The sequence below is a fragment of the Hypanus sabinus genome, chromosome 29 (assembly GCF_030144855.1).
Source record: "Hypanus sabinus isolate sHypSab1 chromosome 29, sHypSab1.hap1, whole genome shotgun sequence".
Taxonomy (NCBI): Eukaryota; Metazoa; Chordata; class Chondrichthyes; order Myliobatiformes; family Dasyatidae; genus Hypanus; species Hypanus sabinus.
This window is the reverse complement of record NC_082734.1, coordinates 11,621,820-11,639,098: the sequence shown is the minus strand read 5'-3', so window position 1 is coordinate 11,639,098 and position 17,279 is coordinate 11,621,820. Positions and strand designations below refer to the sequence as shown.

At 46.6% G+C, this 17,279-nt stretch overlaps 1 protein-coding gene across 1 annotated transcript in view; it reads left to right on the top strand.

Moving 5' to 3' along the window:
- LOC132382760 (parvalbumin, thymic-like) overlaps positions 1 to 17,279 on the top strand; it is a 44,869-nt gene that overhangs the window by 21,043 nt on the left and 6,547 nt on the right. Inside the window, exons 2-6 of the mRNA XM_059953219.1 lie at positions 3,430 to 3,551; positions 9,916 to 10,225; positions 10,311 to 10,391; positions 11,129 to 11,196; positions 15,766 to 15,898. Of these exons, the coding sequence (XP_059809202.1) occupies positions 11,136 to 11,196; positions 15,766 to 15,898 (194 nt within the window). The 5' untranslated portion in view covers positions 3,430 to 3,551; positions 9,916 to 10,225; positions 10,311 to 10,391; positions 11,129 to 11,135. The remainder of the gene's footprint in view (positions 1 to 3,429; positions 3,552 to 9,915; positions 10,226 to 10,310; positions 10,392 to 11,128; positions 11,197 to 15,765; positions 15,899 to 17,279) is intronic.

The window sequence follows — 17,279 nt, the reverse complement described above, 5'->3', positions numbered from 1 at the left end:
AATAACACTGACCCAACAAATTGACCCCACGTGCCAAAACAAAACATGTCATCAAAGTTTGCAAAAATTTGTTAATACCTCAACAATATTATATTACCACAGTATTTAGGAAAACTTGAATCATTTGAAGAACTACACACAGTAACATACAGTACAGCACTAACGGCAGTGCAGTGGAATGGCTCCAAAATAGAGGCACTCATTAATAGAAACCCAAAACTGGGTAATGAAATGAGAACACTGAAATGGCAGAGGAGATTAAGAAACAAAATTGCAATTTTAAGAGTAGAAATAGCCCACCTTATGGAGTATAAGATGGATAACATGAGCAAGAAAGTTTGGAGAAAAGCTAAGGAAATACTAGGCAAATATCAGATCCATAACAATATATCACCAACCTAACAAAAGCATTGTAGAATTCATAGATACACTAAACAAAAGCTTGGTACATACAAAGCCAGACAAAAAAGGTACACAAAATGTGCCAGACGAAGAAAGTGATCAGTTCCGGAACAATGACACATGCTTATGCAGGACTTTGAGACTAAATTCAACTCACCAAAATGTCCTCAACCTTTAGCACAGAATCACCAACAAACACAGAGATAATGAACCTTTGGTCAAATACCTGGTCAAACAGGGCAAAGCACAATCAAGAAGCAAGCTGGATTAGGGAGGAAAAAGAACACACACACACACACACAGTTAAAGAAATGCAAACACCTACATTTACAATGGATATTCTAAACGTGATTATGAAAAATACCCACAACTGGAAAAGTACTGGCAGTGATAATATTCATAATTATTGGTTTAAAAATATACTTGCATTCATCTATACCTATTAATACATGTCAACAACCTTCTGTCTTCTGTAGGCAAGCCAATCCTGAATCAATTCAGCCAAGTTTCCTAGGATTCTCCCCACCCCACCTGACTTCCTGAAAGAGCCTACCATGGGGAACCTTATTGAATGCCTTACTAAAATCTATATCCACCACATCCACTGCTCTACCTTCATCAGTTTGGTTTGTTACATCCTTGAGAGGTTCTCTCAGGCCCGTGAGGCATGACCTACCCCTCACAAAGTCATGCTGACTGTTCCTAATCAGAATGCATTTCTCCACAGGCTCTTAAACCCAGTCTCTAAGAATCCTCTCCAACAGTTTCCCACCACTGATGTAAGACTTATTGGTCTATAATTCCCAGGATGATCGAAAGAAGAGTCAATGAATATTAGGGAAGCTGAAGTCCCCCATTTCAACAATCTTGTCTCTATCCTCAATTTCCCGTAGTAACTCAGGATATATTCCATTCAGTCCCGGGGACTTATTTATCCAAATGTTTTTTTTAAAGTTTCAGCACATCCTATTTCTTAATGTTGACATGTTCTGGCATATCATCTTATTTTATGCTGACCTAACATTCGTTAATGTCCTCTCAATGGCGAATGCTGGTGACTAGCCTTCCCAACTCCCTCCAACTCCACTCCCATGTTCCCATGTTTCCTCTTTCATCCTTGGTCAGTCCTACCCTCAGTCTATTCATCCTCCTGTTCTTCACAGATGTGTACAACACCTTGAGGATTTTCTTTAATCTTACTCACCAAGATCTTCTCATGTCCCCCTTCTAGCCCTCCTAAGTCCATTCTTAAGTTCTTTTCTGGCCACCTTGTGACTCTCAAGTTCCCTGTCTCATCTTTGCTTCCTAAACCTTAACCTTCCTTCTTCCTCTTGACTAAATGTTCCACTTTTCTTGCACAGTTCCTCCACCCTACCACCCTTTCCTGTGTCAATAAGACAAATCTAACCAGAACGCCATTCAAGTGGTCCCTAAGCAATCTTGAAATTTCTGTTCATTTCCCTGAGAACATCCGTTCCCCATTTATGCTCCCAAGTTCTTGCCTAATAGCATCATATTTTGCCCTCCCTCAATTAAATACCTTCCCAGATGTCTGCACCTATCCCTGTCCACGGCTATCCTAAAGTTCAGGGTGTTGTGGTCTCTTTCTCCAAAATGCTCACCTACCGAGAGATCTGACACCTCAGCAGGTTCATTGCCCAACACCAGATCCAGCATGGCCTGTCCAATATTGTGTCTGAAATCCTTCCTGACACGCCGAACAAATTCTGCCCCACCTAAAGAAGTGTCAATCAATATTAGGGAAGTATTTCAACAACCCTGCTATTTTTGCACCTTTCCAAAATCTTCTTCCCAATCTGTTCCTTGGTGTCTTTGTTTCTACTGGGGAGTCTGTAGCGTACTCCTAGCAAAGTGATTGCTCCCTTCCTGTGTTTGTCTTCCACTCACACCGACTCATTCCTCCCTTTCTGCAGCTGTGATACTGTCCCTGATCAGCAATACTATTCTCCTGTCTCTTTTACCTCCCTCCCTGTCCCCTTTGAAACTTCTAAACCTCGGAAGTTCCAACATCTATTCCAGGACAGCCAAGTCTCTAATGGCCACAAAATCGTAGCTTCTAGTACTGATCCATGCTCTAGGTTGCTGATACTTCTCAAATTAACCTATACACGTTTCAACCCATCCAACTGACTGCATTTCTGCTTTATCCACCGCCTACTCCCCCTCACATGTGTCTCTCTACACATTGCATCTATCTTTACACCAACCGCTTCATCATCTGCTTCCGACCTGCCCAGCAACCTAGCCTGAGCACCCACCAACAGTTCTAGCGAAGCTGCCTGCAAGGACACTGCTCACTCTTGGTGTCATGTGTAACCCGTCCCTTTGTACAGGTCACACCTTATCCCGAAGATCTGCAGATCTGAAACTCACAATTCTCCAGCCGCCCATTCATCTGCCAAATCATCCTCTCCTTACTTTCATAGGCAGCAATCTAAAGATGAGTACTTCTGTGGTACTGCTTTCTGGTTGTCTACCTAGCTCCCTATCTTCACCCTTCTGGACCTCGTCCCTTTTTCTATCTAAAGTATGTTGTTGGTACCAATATGTGCCATGACTTCTGTCTGCTCTTCTTCTCCCTTAAAAATGCTGAGGACCTGATCTGTGACTTCCTTGACCCTTGCACCTGGGAGGCAACATACCTTCCAGTGTCTCTTTCATACCCACAGAATCTTCTGTCCCTTCTCCTAACTACTGCATTCCTTATCCTCACTCTCCTCTTCTCCCCCCTTCCCTTCTGAGCCGCAGAACCAGACTCAGTGCCACAGACTTCTGTGGGGCTCTCGGTACCAGTAACTCTGGTTTTAACTGTCTGGGCTAACAAAATGGCTTCTCTGTATTGTTATAATGAAATGGCTTCTCTGTAATGTTTATTTAATGCTGTAATGGGTTTCTGTGCCTGGTATGTTTGGGTTATGACTGCCGATAAGGGGGGAGCTAGCCAATGGAGGATTGTTATGCTATCTTGTATGTGTGAGCTGACCACGAGCTCGCGGTCTTTTTCAGGAGGCGAGCGAGGAGGACGGACGTGGGAGGAGCGGTCAGCGGCTCCAGGGCGGCGGATACTGGACATTGGCGGTTTGGACGGTGGCTGAAGGCTTGGAAAGTCGTTGTGGATGGAACCAGAGGTGTGAGCTCCTACGCATTAAAATACTATGTGCACAAACTAATAAACTTATTGATTTGGGAGGAGCAGCCTTATATTCGGTCAGGGTACCTTCCAACCTGACGGTATGAATATCGATTTCTCCTTCCGGTGAGCAAACTTTCCCCCCTTCCCCCATTCCCCACTTCTTCTCACCTGCCTATCACTTCCCCCGGGGGGGCCCCTCCTCCTTTCCTTTCTCTCACGGTCCACTCTCCTCTCCTCTTCAGCCCTTGACCTTTCCCACCCATCTGGCTTCACCTATCACCTTCCAGCTATCCTCCTTTCCCCACCCCCCCCCCACCAGCTTTTTATCCTGGCATCTTCTCCCCTTCCAGCCAGAAACGTCGACTCCTTATTCATTTCCGTAGATGCTTCCTGACCAGCTGAGTTCCTCCAGCATTTTGCGTGTGTTGCTCTGGATTTCCAGCGCCTGCAGACTTCCCTGTGTTTGTAGTGATTGCGTGGGCTTCTTCCGTGTGCCCCGCTTTCCTCCCACATCCCAAAGGCCATGCAGGTTGGTAGGCTGAGTGGCCGTTGTAAATTGTACCTGGTGTGTGCATGATGCTGCGCTACATTCTAAATTAGATATGGCCCTTGTGGCTAAAGGGATCGGGGGCGTGGAGAGAAAGCAGGTACAGGGTTCTGAGTTGGATGATCAGCCATGATCATACTGAATAGCGGTGCAGGCTCGAAGGGCCGAATGGCCTACTCCTGCACCTATTTTCTATGTTTCTATTCTAGGATGTGCTGGGACAGATCGTCAGTGATGTAACCTGGGGTCATCAGCTGTTTCGGGTCTTTCAACGTCAGACGCTCTCACCGAGGTGACCCAGCCAGGGTTGATCAGGCCCCAGCTTGTGTCCCAGCAGCACTGGTCCATGGGTCTCACCTCTTGGTCCATAGGCAATAGTCAGTAGCCTCTGTGATGTTCTGATAGCTCTTTTCTTTGCTGCCCCTGTAATGCCAAGGAGAGAGTAGATTCTGCACAGTGAGCAGCCAGTAAAACCCCTACACCCCACCTCTATAGGCTCTCTTCGTGCCCTCCATCCCTGTCTCTGGCACTTTCTTATATTCAAACACCTCCTCAATCCCGTCTTCCCAAGAAACTGTCATTCCACCATGGCCACCTGCTCAAAGTTCAAAGTACATTTATTATCAAAACATGCATACATTTGTTATGAGTGATGGACAATGGGGTGCAGAGTTAACCACTCCCCCGCCCCCGAGAACTACTGTTACGTATTCAGGCAACAATAAATATATGAGTTAGGCAAGGGTTTATATAACAAATAACACGTTTATTAAACACTGAAAACAAACCCCCCAAAAGTAAACAAACACTAACGTAACCGGAAATCAGCTGCTGTGCGGCAGCTTAAACAGTTCTTAAAGCGATGCAGCTCAACCAGTTCTTAAAGCGATGTTGCAAAAACAGTTCTTTAAAGTAGTATTGCCACAAGTTCAAAATGCTCACAGTCCATTTAAGGGAGAGACTTTTCAAGATGATTTAAATTCTCTTTCACGTCGCTTTGCTTCAGTCCCTGGAGTCGAACTTTTCCCACAAAGAATTTACGAAACGTAACGGCTTAAAGGCACTGACCTTTCCTTTATCACTGTCCTCAATCTTTTCTGCTATCCTGCAGAGATTAACACGAGAACAGTCAACGAATTCCTTCCGAATAAGGATTAAACAAGGTCGAACCCGTTTCACCATTGAAAATCGATTCTCCTCGGTCTTTAACTCCCGAACTCCGATCTTCACACTCCACTGATCCTCAACTAGCAGTATTGTAAAGAAACTGCTGGCAATGACCTTTTAAACTTTAGGCATTAGATAAAACTTCATCCTTCAACTAAACTGCGTCATCACATTAAATCACACAGCGGCATGAAGTCAACTTGGCAAATCCAGCCACGAACTGCCCCCCCTCACAGGGTGGGGTCTTCCTTTTACACCCTGTGAAAAAAAACCTGTCACATGATCTCTACTGGCGGGAAAATGACGTCACTCCACCATCACAAGACCATTACCTCAAGTCCAGTACAGCTTCAACCCCAGTCACGTGACAAGGGTACCACCGTCATGTGTCACGAGTACGTACCACTACAAGCTATTGCTGTTGCTATGCTGCTCATGAGAGAGAGAGAGAGAGAGAGAGATGAAACACAGGCAAGAACATCTGCTACAGATAAGAGGGGGAGAGAGACTGTTGATTTACTGTATTTTAACTCTTCCTGGATTATTTACCCTCCACTACAAGGACTTTGCTCGTTAACATGCCTCAGGAGATAGCAGGAGTGATGATGATGGATAGCCTCACGGTGATGGTGCGATAAAGTCAGGCAACTTGACATAAGTGATGTGAAATCTGTTGATTTGCAGTACAAAGACGTAACATTAACATAAAATACAAAATAAGGGTGTGGTGTTAAAAAAGGTGTGATGAGGTAGTGTTCATGCACTCATGCATCTGATGACAGACTGGAAGAAGCTACTCCTGAAGTGACCCTACCTCCCTACCCCCTCCTGCCCATCGGAGACTGCAGCTCTGACGTTGTCCTTCCTCATCAGCAACTTTAGAGCCCAGTCACCCTCGGTCCCTGAGAGGCAAAGTAGGGCGCAGGGGCAGTGCTCCGCCTGTTCAACCTGTCTGCCTCGCCCGCGGCCTCCCAACCCTTTCTTCGGCCACCCTAAACTCTTTCCCGAACAGGTTCCGTAATTGCGGTTGTCTGGGGCGCCCGTTTCACGGAGGGGGCATCTGTGGTGACCTTGCCCTGGGTAACTCATTACAGGATCCTGGCAGGTGTGATTATATGAATTACACAGCTGTGTGGTGACATAATTGTGCAGAATTCCCTCCAGTCATGCTGTCAGTAAGCAAAAAACAGCTGCAGCTGGAACCTCACCTCGGCCTTAATTACATTGACCTTCCGCTCCTGTTAAACTCTCTCTTGCAATTTCTCCCCCCGACTACCCCCCTCTTCCCCTCTCTTTCTCTCTACCTATCTCTGTCCTCCTCTCTAAAGCTCACTTGATATCACTTCCTCTCCTCTCTCTCTTGTTTTCTTTCTAAATTTCTTTCTCTCTATCTCTCTTTCTCATTCCTTCTTTCCCACTCCCCCTTTCTCTTGTTCTCTCTCTTGATATCTCTTCCCCGTCCTCGATCCCCTCCTCTCTCTTTCTCTCTCTCTCTTTCTCCCCCTCTCCTCTCTCTCACTAGTTCAGAAAAAGCTTCTTTCCCTCTGCCTTCCGATTTCCTTTTCATTGTAAAATCTATTTATTAATTATTATTGAAGATTGACAAAAACAGATACATTAAGTCAATATGACATTATGTGCAATAAAGAATTAAATTAGCAAATAACTGATTAACAAAGCTAAATAATATATCAATAATAATAAGAAAGTAAAGTGTTAAGAATTTTTTTTCTAATTTCTACATGGACATTGAACCCATGAACACTACCTCACTTTCTTAATAGTTCTGGTTTTGCACTCCTATTTTTAAATATAACTATTTAACGCACATATATGTACTTATTGTAATTTATTTATTTTTTCTATATTTATCATGAATTGCAACGTACTGCCGCTGATGTTAACAAATTTCACGACACAGGCCAGTGATATTAAAGCTGATTCTGAACACTTCCCCTTTCCCTTTCCCTTTCTTCTCTCTCTCTCTCTCTCTCTCTCACCACCCCCCCCCCTGGCCTTCAGGTCCACCCACATCAATTCCACTCCCACTGCCCCCCCCCCAGCGATACCTTTGCACACTGGTCAAGCAGCTGTCCCGCAGTTCCAAGTACCCAGTTCAAACCTGTCCTTGCGTTCTGTCTGTGTGGAGTTTGCATGTTCTCCCTGTGAACACTCAGGAGCTTTAGTTTCTTTTTCCCCTGCATCTCAGAGACGTGCAGCTTGATAGGCTCACTGGCTGCTGTCAATTGCACCCTGAAGGGTGGCTTCTGTGGGGGGAGTAGATGGGAATGTGGGGAGAATAAGATATAGGATTAGTGAGGGAGCAAAATGCACAAAGTGCTGAAGGAACTCAGTAACTCAAGAAGCGTCTATGCAGGAGAATAAAGAGTAGATTTCAGTCCTGTTGAAGGGCCTTGTCCTGAAACATTGACTGTCTATTTCCCTCCATTGATGCTGCCTAACTTGCCTCGATCTTCCAGCACAATAATAAACTTTATTTGTCGCAGGTACGTTGAAACATTGAAACATACAGCAAAATGCGTTCTCCGCGTCACCATTTTTACTTGCCATGTGCTGGGGGCAGTAACAGGCAGTAACTACCTTTCCGTAAACAAGGCCATACTAACAACTGATGTGAAAAAGAAGACAAATGGAGCAAATGATTTTTAAAAAAACAAATAAATGTGGGCATCTATGTTGGTGCCAGAGGTGTGGTGACGCTTTGCGGGCTGCCCCAGCACATGGCAAGTGAAAATGGTGATGCAGAGGATGCATTTCACTCAAGGCTTCCAGTATCTGCAGAATCTTTTGGGCCGGGCATCAGTGCAAGTGCAGGATTACTGTCTGGCACTGACATGGAGGGCTAAAGAAGTTCAAAGGTCAAGGTAAAGGGCCCTTATCCTCTGCTTGACGGCTCTACGGCCAGTCAAACTCTTCTTATTCATTGGTACGTGGATAAACAGAGAGTGGCAGCCGCCCTTGCACCACGGATACTGAAGAGAATGCTGATCCTGGGTCCATGCTGTCACTACGCGTTGGAGAAAACTAGAAAGGTGCCTGTTCCCTCACGAGCCGTGGCCAGTTCTGACAACTCCACACATCGTGACAGAAAAGGCAACTTTCCCACAGACTAAAAGGGACAGTATCGAGGGACAGTACTGAGCGAGTGTCTCACTGTCAGAGGGACGGTACTGAGGGAGTGTCTCACTGTCAGAGGGACGGTACTGAGGGAGTGTCTCACTGTCAGAGGGACAGTACTGATGGAGTGTCTCAGTGTCAGAGGGACAGTACTGAGGGAGTGTCTCACTGTCAGAGGGATGGTACTGAGGGAGTGCCTCACCATCAGAGGGACAGTACTGAGGGAGTGTATCACTGTCAGAGGGTCAGTACTGAGGGAGTGTCTCACTGTCAGAGGGATGGTACTGAGGGAGTGCCTCACCATCAGAGGGACAGTACTGAGGGAGTGTCTCACCGTCAGAGGGACAGTACTGAGGGAGTGCCACACCGTCAGAGGGACAGTACTGAGGGAGTGTCACACTGTCAGAGGGACAGTACTGAGGGAGTGTATCACTGTCAGAGGGTCAGTACTGAGGGAGTGCCTCACTGTCAGAGGGACAGTACTGAGCGATTGTATCACAGTCAGAGGGTCAGTACTGAGGGAGTGCCTCACCATCAGAGGGACAGTACTGAGGGAGTGTATCACTGTCAGAGGGTCAGTACTGAGGGAGTGTCTCACTGTCAGAGGGATGGTACTGAGGGAGTGCCTCACCATCAGAGGGACAGTACTGAGGGAGTGTCTCACCGTCAGAGGGACAGTACTGAGGGAGTGCCACACTGTCAGAGGGACAGTACTGAGGGAGTGTATCACTGTCAGAGGGTCAGTACTGAGGGAGTGTCTCACTGTCAGAGGGATGGTACTGAGGGAGTGCCTCACCATCAGAGGGACAGTACTGAGGGAGTGTCTCACCGTCAGAGGGACAGTACTGAGGGAGTGTCTCACCGTCAGAGGGACAGTACTGAGGGAGTGCCACACTGTCAGAGGGACAGTACTGAGGGAGTGTCTCACCGTCAGAGGGACAGTACTGAGGGAGTGTCTCACCGTCAGAGGGACAGTACTGAGGGAGTGCCACACTGTCAGAGGGACAGTACTGAGGGAGTGTATCACTGTCAGAGGGTCAGTACTGAGGGAGTGTCTCACTGTCAGAGGGATGGTACTGAGGGAGTGCCTCACCATCAGAGGGACAGTACTGAGGGAGTGTCTCACCGTCAGAGGGACAGTACTGAGGGAGTGCCACACCGTCAGAGGGACAGTACTGAGGGAGTGTCACACTGTCAGAGGGACAGTACTGAGGGAGTGTATCACTGTCAGAGGGTCAGTACTGAGGGAGTGCCTCACTGTCAGAGGGACAGTACTGAGCGATTGTATCACAGTCAGAGGGTCAGTACTGAGGGAGTGCCTCACTGTCAGAGGGACAGTACTGAGCGATTGTATCACAGTCAGAGGGTCAGTACTGAGGGAGTGCCTCACTGTCAGATGTGAGATCACTTTTTATCTTTTCTGAGGAAGGGTCCCTAAGACTAAATCATTAACCACAGAAGCTGCTTGAATGTCTGAGCTCTTTAGCGTTCTTGTCTTTGTTGGCAGCTTTCGTTGGCTTGTAGACACTGACTGCTCTGGGCAAGAGGAAGCAGGGATGCCTCGACCGTTCACTGCCCCTCAACACCCTGTCCCGTTCAGCTTTGTCTGCAGTGTAAACACAGTGCATTCAGACTGTAACGGACCCATTCTGAAATCATCCTAACTGTTTTTCATGGTACTGGTCTCCTCCTGCTTATAATTGTGTTTGAAAAAAACGGAGGCAGTCCCTGCGGTATATAAGTGCAAGGTGTGATCAGAAAGCACACAAGCGTTCAACCCACAGCTGCCTTCCTCAGTCACAGAACGGCAAGAGAGTGTAAGTACTGTTTCTAATTGATCTGAAACGTATCATTCTGCTGTTTTATTGTTTGCATGGAAGAATTGTCTTTGGAATTTTTCAGATTCGAATCCAGTGTGAACTTTCTGTGGAGCAGGAGCTGATTAAATGCTCAGAGAGTTTTGTCTTCAATTGCCCCAGAGAGGTAAAGTTGCCCAGAACTTAGGGGATGCTCCCTGCGATGTTTTTTAGAGGTTGGTGAGGTAGGAAGGGAAAACAGACTTCACGCAGGGAGGGCTGAACCAGCCGCGGACCCGAAGTGTGGACTGTTTCTCTTTCCGCAGATGCTGCCTGACTTGCTGAGGTTCTCCCGTGTTTTCTGTTGCTGTTTCCGGCTTTGAGTGTTGATTTCTAATAAAGCAGCAGGGAGTGGAACAGGGAGACCTTTGTGGGGAGAGTCAGTGGCCGATTGTCAGGAGCTCAGAGGAATTTATTTAACAAATAATACAACATAAATAAACACAAGAGAATCTGCAGACGCTGGAAATCCAGGGTAACGCACACAAAATGTTGGTGGAACTCAGCAGGAAAGGCAGCATCTGTGGAGAAGAAACTGTCGAGGTTTCAGGCCAAGAACCCTCACCAGGACTGGCCTCCGGAGTTCCTCCAGCATTTTGTGGGTGTTACTCTGAAACGAAATGTGCGCTGCAGCTTAACGAAAGAGTCTGCTGGAGGTGCTCGGCAGGTCGAGCGGCCTCTGCAGAGCTCAGTGAATTGCCGACGTTTCGGGTCTGACTACCACAGACGCTGCTCGGCCCGCTGAGTCCCTCCAGCAGACTGTGCGCTGCTCCAGATTCCAGCATGCTGCGGTCTCTCGTGCCTCCGCTCGATGTGACAATGCTCATTCCAGGTGCACTAAGTCTGCTCGCTTCCCGTTACCAGGTTTACGATGAGCGTCACCGATTTCCTCGTCGCTGGAGATGTCACGGCGGCCCTCGCTGAATGCAGCGGTAATCTCCCTCTTCTGTTGTCGCTGACTTTTTCCTTCATGGAGTCCCGGCATCATCTGAAGCCTGTGTAACCTGGGGTCAGTCACCCGAAGTCGGGCATCGCTTCAATGAGCTCCCTTGGATCTGGGAACTCAGCACACGAGCAGTCCATTGAAACCTTCTGCAACACACTAATCCCAGTCCGAACACCGGGTGGCTGGGCTTCCGTTTGCTAGATTCCCAATCAGCACTTTAAATGCTTTATACACTCAGTGGCCATTTTATTAGGTACACCTGCTTGTTAATGCAAATATCTGATCAGCCAATCATGTGGCAGCAACTCAATGCACAAAAGCATGCAGACGTGGTCAAAGAGGTTCAGCTGTTGTTCAGAATGGGGGAAGAAATGTGATCTAAGTGACTTCGACTGGAATGATTGTTGGTGCCAGATGGGGTGGTTTGAGTATCTCAGAAATGGCTGATCTCCTGGGATTTTCACACAGAACAGTCTCTAGAGTTTAAAGAGAGTGGTGAGATAAACAAAAAAAAATTCCCGTGAGTGGCAGTTCTCTGCCTTTTACCTGTGACAATGCCTCGTTAATGAGAGAGGTGAGAGGAGAGTAGCCAGACTGGTTCAAGCTGACAGGAACTCAAATAACCACACGTTACAACAGTGGTGTGCAGAGGAGCATCTCGGAATGCACCACATGTCGAACCTTGAAGTGGACGGGCTTCAGCAGCGGGAGACCACGAACAGTCGCTCAGTCAGCACACACAAAATGCTGGTGGAACGCAGCGGGCCAGGCAGCATCGATAGGGAGAAGCGCTGTCGACATTTTGGGGTCTCAGCCCGAAACGTCGACAGTGGGAAGGGTCTTGGTCCAAAATGTCGACAGTGCTTCTCCCTATAGATGCTGCCTGGCCTGCTGTGTTCCAGCAGCATTTTGTGTGTGTTGTTGCTTGAATTTCCAGCATCTGCAGATTTCCTCGTGTCTGCTTGAACTCAGTGGCCACTTTATTACAGAAGGACAGGAGTTACCTAATAAAGTGGCCGTTGAGTGTATGTAGTAACATTATCTCTTTTTATCCAGCACTTTTACACCAGAAGATTAGCTTTATTTATTTATTAATCGCACGCACATCGGCACCTAGAGTGAAATGTGTCGCTTTGAATCTACTCAGTGAAGATTGTGCAGGGCAGGCCGCGAGCTGAGAACTCTGGGCACGCTATGCTGGCACCACGCGCCTGGCGCCAACCTAGCCTGCCCACGACTCACTAACCCTAACCGCACTTCTTTGGACTGTGGGAGGAAGCCAGAGCACCTGGAGGAGACCTGCACAGTCACAGGGAGGAGGCACAAACTCCTTACAGATGGTGGCGGGAATCGAACCCCAATCTCACAGCTCCCAAGCGTTGCGCTAACTGCTATTGTGCCGCCCACCGAAGAATTCCTCACGGCGTTTATTTCTTCTGACGCTGAAGGAGGCCATCAAAGCTGGTAAACTGTTCGACTTGTCTTGAGCCCTTAGCTCCTCAGTGGAGCCAAGGCCATTGATGGCCTCCCATCTCCATCGTCCTCGGAAATCAATGGTGTGGTTGGAGTTCATCAATGCCTCTGCAATCCACTGTACAAGGGATTGGCCTGTACAGATGCACCAGAGCCCTGTTGGCCAGCCTTACCCGATGGAGATGTAGGGTTGGACTTTGAGAGGCCAGTCAATGGGTAAATGGGTTTATTATTGTCACGTAGCAAGATTCAGAGAGAAACAAGTGTCTTATTACTTCAGATCATTTTACTACATCAGTACCTTGAGGTAGTGCAAGGAAAAAATACGAACATAATGCAGAATAAAGATGAAATATGATGGTAAGTAAGCCAAAAATCTTAAAGAGGATACCAGGTTATTTTAGATGTATGAAGAGTAAAAGAGGCGAGAATGGATGTCGGATGTCACTGGAGAGGTAGTAATGGGGGATAAGAATAAATGACAAGTAAGTATATTGCATCAGTCTTCACTGTGGACTGCAATTCACTAGCAATTTAAGAGGGCCGAGAGGCAGGGTGAGTAGTTTCTAAAGAGAAAAGTTCTTGAGAAGCTGAAAGGTCTGAAGGTAGAGAAGTCACCTGGCCCTGATGGACTGCACCCCAGGGTTCTGAAAGAGGTGGCTGAAGAGATTGTGGAGGTGCCAGTCATCTTGTGCTCCAAAACTGACAAAGTATTTATAATTTTGAGCCTACCTTTGAAGCACCTCTGTGCTTTTATGACTCAAAAAGTTATAACTGGGAAAGGGAGTTTCTTTGGGTCTTGTTGAGTGATAATATCTTGCAAGTGTGGGTCATTTTTGACCGCTTCCTCAAAGCTTTTTGCCTGAGAGCGGGGGTAATTGGCCCATATGTCAGTGGAGGTGTCAGGTTTTTTTGGGTCTCTCGCAGGAGATGATACCTGCGAAGATGCCTCCAAGGCCTGATTTGTGGTAATTGCAGTCTGGGGGAGGGTCATCTAAGATTGAAGGCTCACCCAATGACATCTCTAAGTAAAGAGGTCAGAGTCAGAGTCATCAGCAGTAGTCAGATCTAAGACTTTTGCCTTAAGGGCAAAGATTCTTGATGGCTGTGTGTACACAGATGTATAAGCATTTTCTCTAGATCTATTCTAGATTCTGGAATGGTTCAGGAGAATTGGAAAATTACAAATTTCACTCCACTCTAAGTAGGGAGGGAGGCAGAAGAAAGTAAATTATAGGCCAGTTAGCCTGATTTCAGTGGTTGGGGAAAAGTTGGAATCCATTTTTAAGGATGAGGTTTTGGGTTTCTTGGAGGGGCATGGTTAAGTAGGCCGAAGTCAGCATAGTTTCCTTAAGGGGAAATCTTGCCTGACAAATCTGTTGGAATTCTTAGAGGAAATAGCAGACAGGATAGAGAAAGGAGAGTCATTGTGTATGTTGTTTGCTTGGATTTTCAGGCTTCCTTTGACAAGGTGCCACACTTGAGGCTGCTTAACAAGATAAGAAATCATGGTATTACAGGAAAGATACCCGCAGGGACAGAAGATTGGCTGATTGACAGGAGGCGAAGAGTCGGGATAAAGGGGGCTTATTCTGGATGGTGTTCTGCATGGGTCGGTATTGGGACTGCTTCTTTTTACATTCTATGTCAACGATTTGCATGACAGAACTGTGGCCAAGTTTGCCGACAGCATAAAGATAGGCGGAGGGCAGATAACGTTGAGGAAGCAGAAAGTCTTCAGAAGGACTTGAACATTTTGGGAGAATGGGCAAAGAAGTGGCAGATGAAATATAGTCTAGGGAAGTGTATGGACATGCACTTTGGTAGAAGGAGTGAAGGAAAAGACTAATTTCTAAACCGGGAGGAAATGTAAAAAATCAGAGGTGCAAAGGGACTTGGGTGTTCTTGTGTAGGATTCCCTAGATGTTAACTTGCAGATTGAGTCAGTGACAAGGAAGACAAATGCAATGTTAGCATTAATTTCGAGAGGACTAGAATCTAAGAGCAAGGATGTGATGCTGAGGCTGAATAAGGCACTGATCAGACCACACTTGGAGTACAGTGAGCAGTTTTGTGTCCCTACTGGCATCGGAGAGAGTCCAGAGGAGGTACACGAGAATGATTCTGGGAACGAGAAGGTTAGCATATGAGGAGCATTTGATGGCTGTGGGTCTGTAATCACTGAAGTTTAGAAGAACTGGGGGAGGATTGCATTGAGACCTAGCGAATATTGAAAGGCCTAGACAGTGGATGTGGAGATGATGTTTCCTATAGTGGGTGAGTCTAGGACCAAGGGCACAGCCTCAGGATAGGGAGATGTCCATTTAGAACAGAAATGAGAAGGAATTGCTTTAGCCAGAGGGAGCTTAATCTCTGGAATTCATTGCCATGGACAGTTGTGGAGGCCAGGACATTGAGTAATTCAAAGCAGAGGTTGATTGGTTCTTGGTTAGTCAGGGCATCAAAGATTACGTGCAGAAGACAGGAGAATGGGGTTGAGAGGGATAATGGAATGTCGGAGCAGGCTCGACAGGCCGAGTGGCCTAATTCTGCTCCTATGACTTATGGTCTTAGTGTCTGAAGTTTTACAGTTACAGAGCAGGTAGACTGTGAAGTCAAGACTCCATTTTATTGTACAAGGAGATCATTCAAGTTTTTTAACGTGGATCCAAAGCTGAACTTGAGTCTGGTGGTCTGTCCTTTCAGGCTTTTGTATCTCCTGCCTGACAGGGGAAGGGTATAGAATGCCCTTGATTCCAAGCTCCCAGCAGGACAATCCCATCCATCTCTTTGCCCATCTCCTTCTTTTCTGTAGCCCTGCAACTCATTCTGTCCAGCCTTGATTTAAGGCGAATTTTCAGTGTCTGTTTTAACCACCACTGCATTTTGGGGATGTGGGAGGAAGCCAGGACATCCAGAGGAAATCCAGCTGGTCCCAGTGAGAGCACGCAAACTCCACAGAAGCAGCAAAGGAGTATCCCTGGAGATCTGAAGCACTACCCAATGTACCTCCAGTTCCAAAGTCTGAGCAACTCAAACTTCCCTCCAATGCACTTCCGTTAATGGCTTTGCCCTCTTCCAGATCCGGGCTCCTTCCACTTCAAGAAATTTTCCAGAACTTCCGGTCTTGCCAAGAAATCTCCTGAAGAGATCATGAAAATCTTCGCCATTCTCGACGAAGATAGCAGTGGTTTCATAGAGAAGAGAGAGCTCAAGTAGGCAACTTCTCATTTTCTCTTAAGCACCGACACGAAATCACGTGAGGTCATGGTTAGCACTCAGGATGTACAAGAACGCACAAGGTGAAGAGGAGGTTTACCAGGATGTTGCCTGGTTTGGAGAGTATTAACTATGGGGGGGGGGGGAGCTCAAAAGTCAGGAACCCATGTTGCAGCTTTATAAAACTCTGGTTAGGCCACATTTGGAGTATTGCATGCATTTCTGGTTGCCCCGGTACAGGAAGGTTGTTGAGGGTTCGGAGTGGGTGCAGAAGAGGTTTACCAGATACTGTCTGGTTTAGAGGGTTTTTGCTATCACGATGAGGCTGGATAAACTTGGGTTGATTTCTCTGGGGCGTCAGAGGCTGAGGGGAGATCTGACAGAGGTTAATAAGGTTATGAGAGGTATCGATAGAGAAGACAGGGAGTTTCTGTTTGCCACAGTAGAAATGTCTAATACCAGAGGGCATGCATTGAAGGTGTGAGGGGGGGTAGGTGAGGGTTAAGTTTTTTTTTACTCAGAGAGTAGTGGATGACTGGAATGTGCTGCCTGGTTTGGCAAATACATTAAAGGCTTTTCAGGGACGTTTGGATAGACATGTGGTTGTAAGGAAGATGGAGGGACATGGTGTCGGTAGGAGGGATTAATGTTTGTGGGCATTTTCGATTTGTTTTTTAGCCTGTGTTTTTGTGCTGTACTGTTGTAAGTTGGACTGACCTAAAGGCAGAAGGGTGGCCTGTTATTTATAATTATGAGAGCTATAGAGCGGGTAGATAGTTCTCTTTTACGGGTGAAATTGTCAATAACTAGGGCGCCATTAAGCTGTAAAGGTTGCAAGAAGGATTGATGGGATTTTGGAGGACTTGGGTTATAAGGAGAGGCTGGATAGGCTGGGATATTTCTCATTGGAATATAGGAGGCTAAGAGATATGTATAAAACCACGAGGGATGTAGATAAGATGGATGTCCACAATCTTTTTTCCAGTGTAGGGAGCTATAAATCTATAGATTTAAGGTGAGAGGATAAGTCTTAAGAGGGACCTGAGGAGAAACATTTTCACACGGCTGATGATGGGTAGAAGGAACAAGCTGCGGGAGGCAGTTTGAAAAGCCATTGGCTCATGAATAGAAATGTGTGCATATGTCATGTAATTTGTTACCTTTGTGGCAGCAGTACATAATAATAGACAAAAACATGAATTACAGTAAGTATAGAAAATACAGTAAGTACAGTAAATAGAAATTTTAAATGTAGTGAGGTAGTGTTCATGGGTTCAGTCTCCATTCAGAAATTGGATGGCAGAGAGGAAGAAGCTAGACATCTGTGGAGGCTCAGTCATTGGGTATGTTTGAAGTGGAGGTTGATAGGTTCTTGAT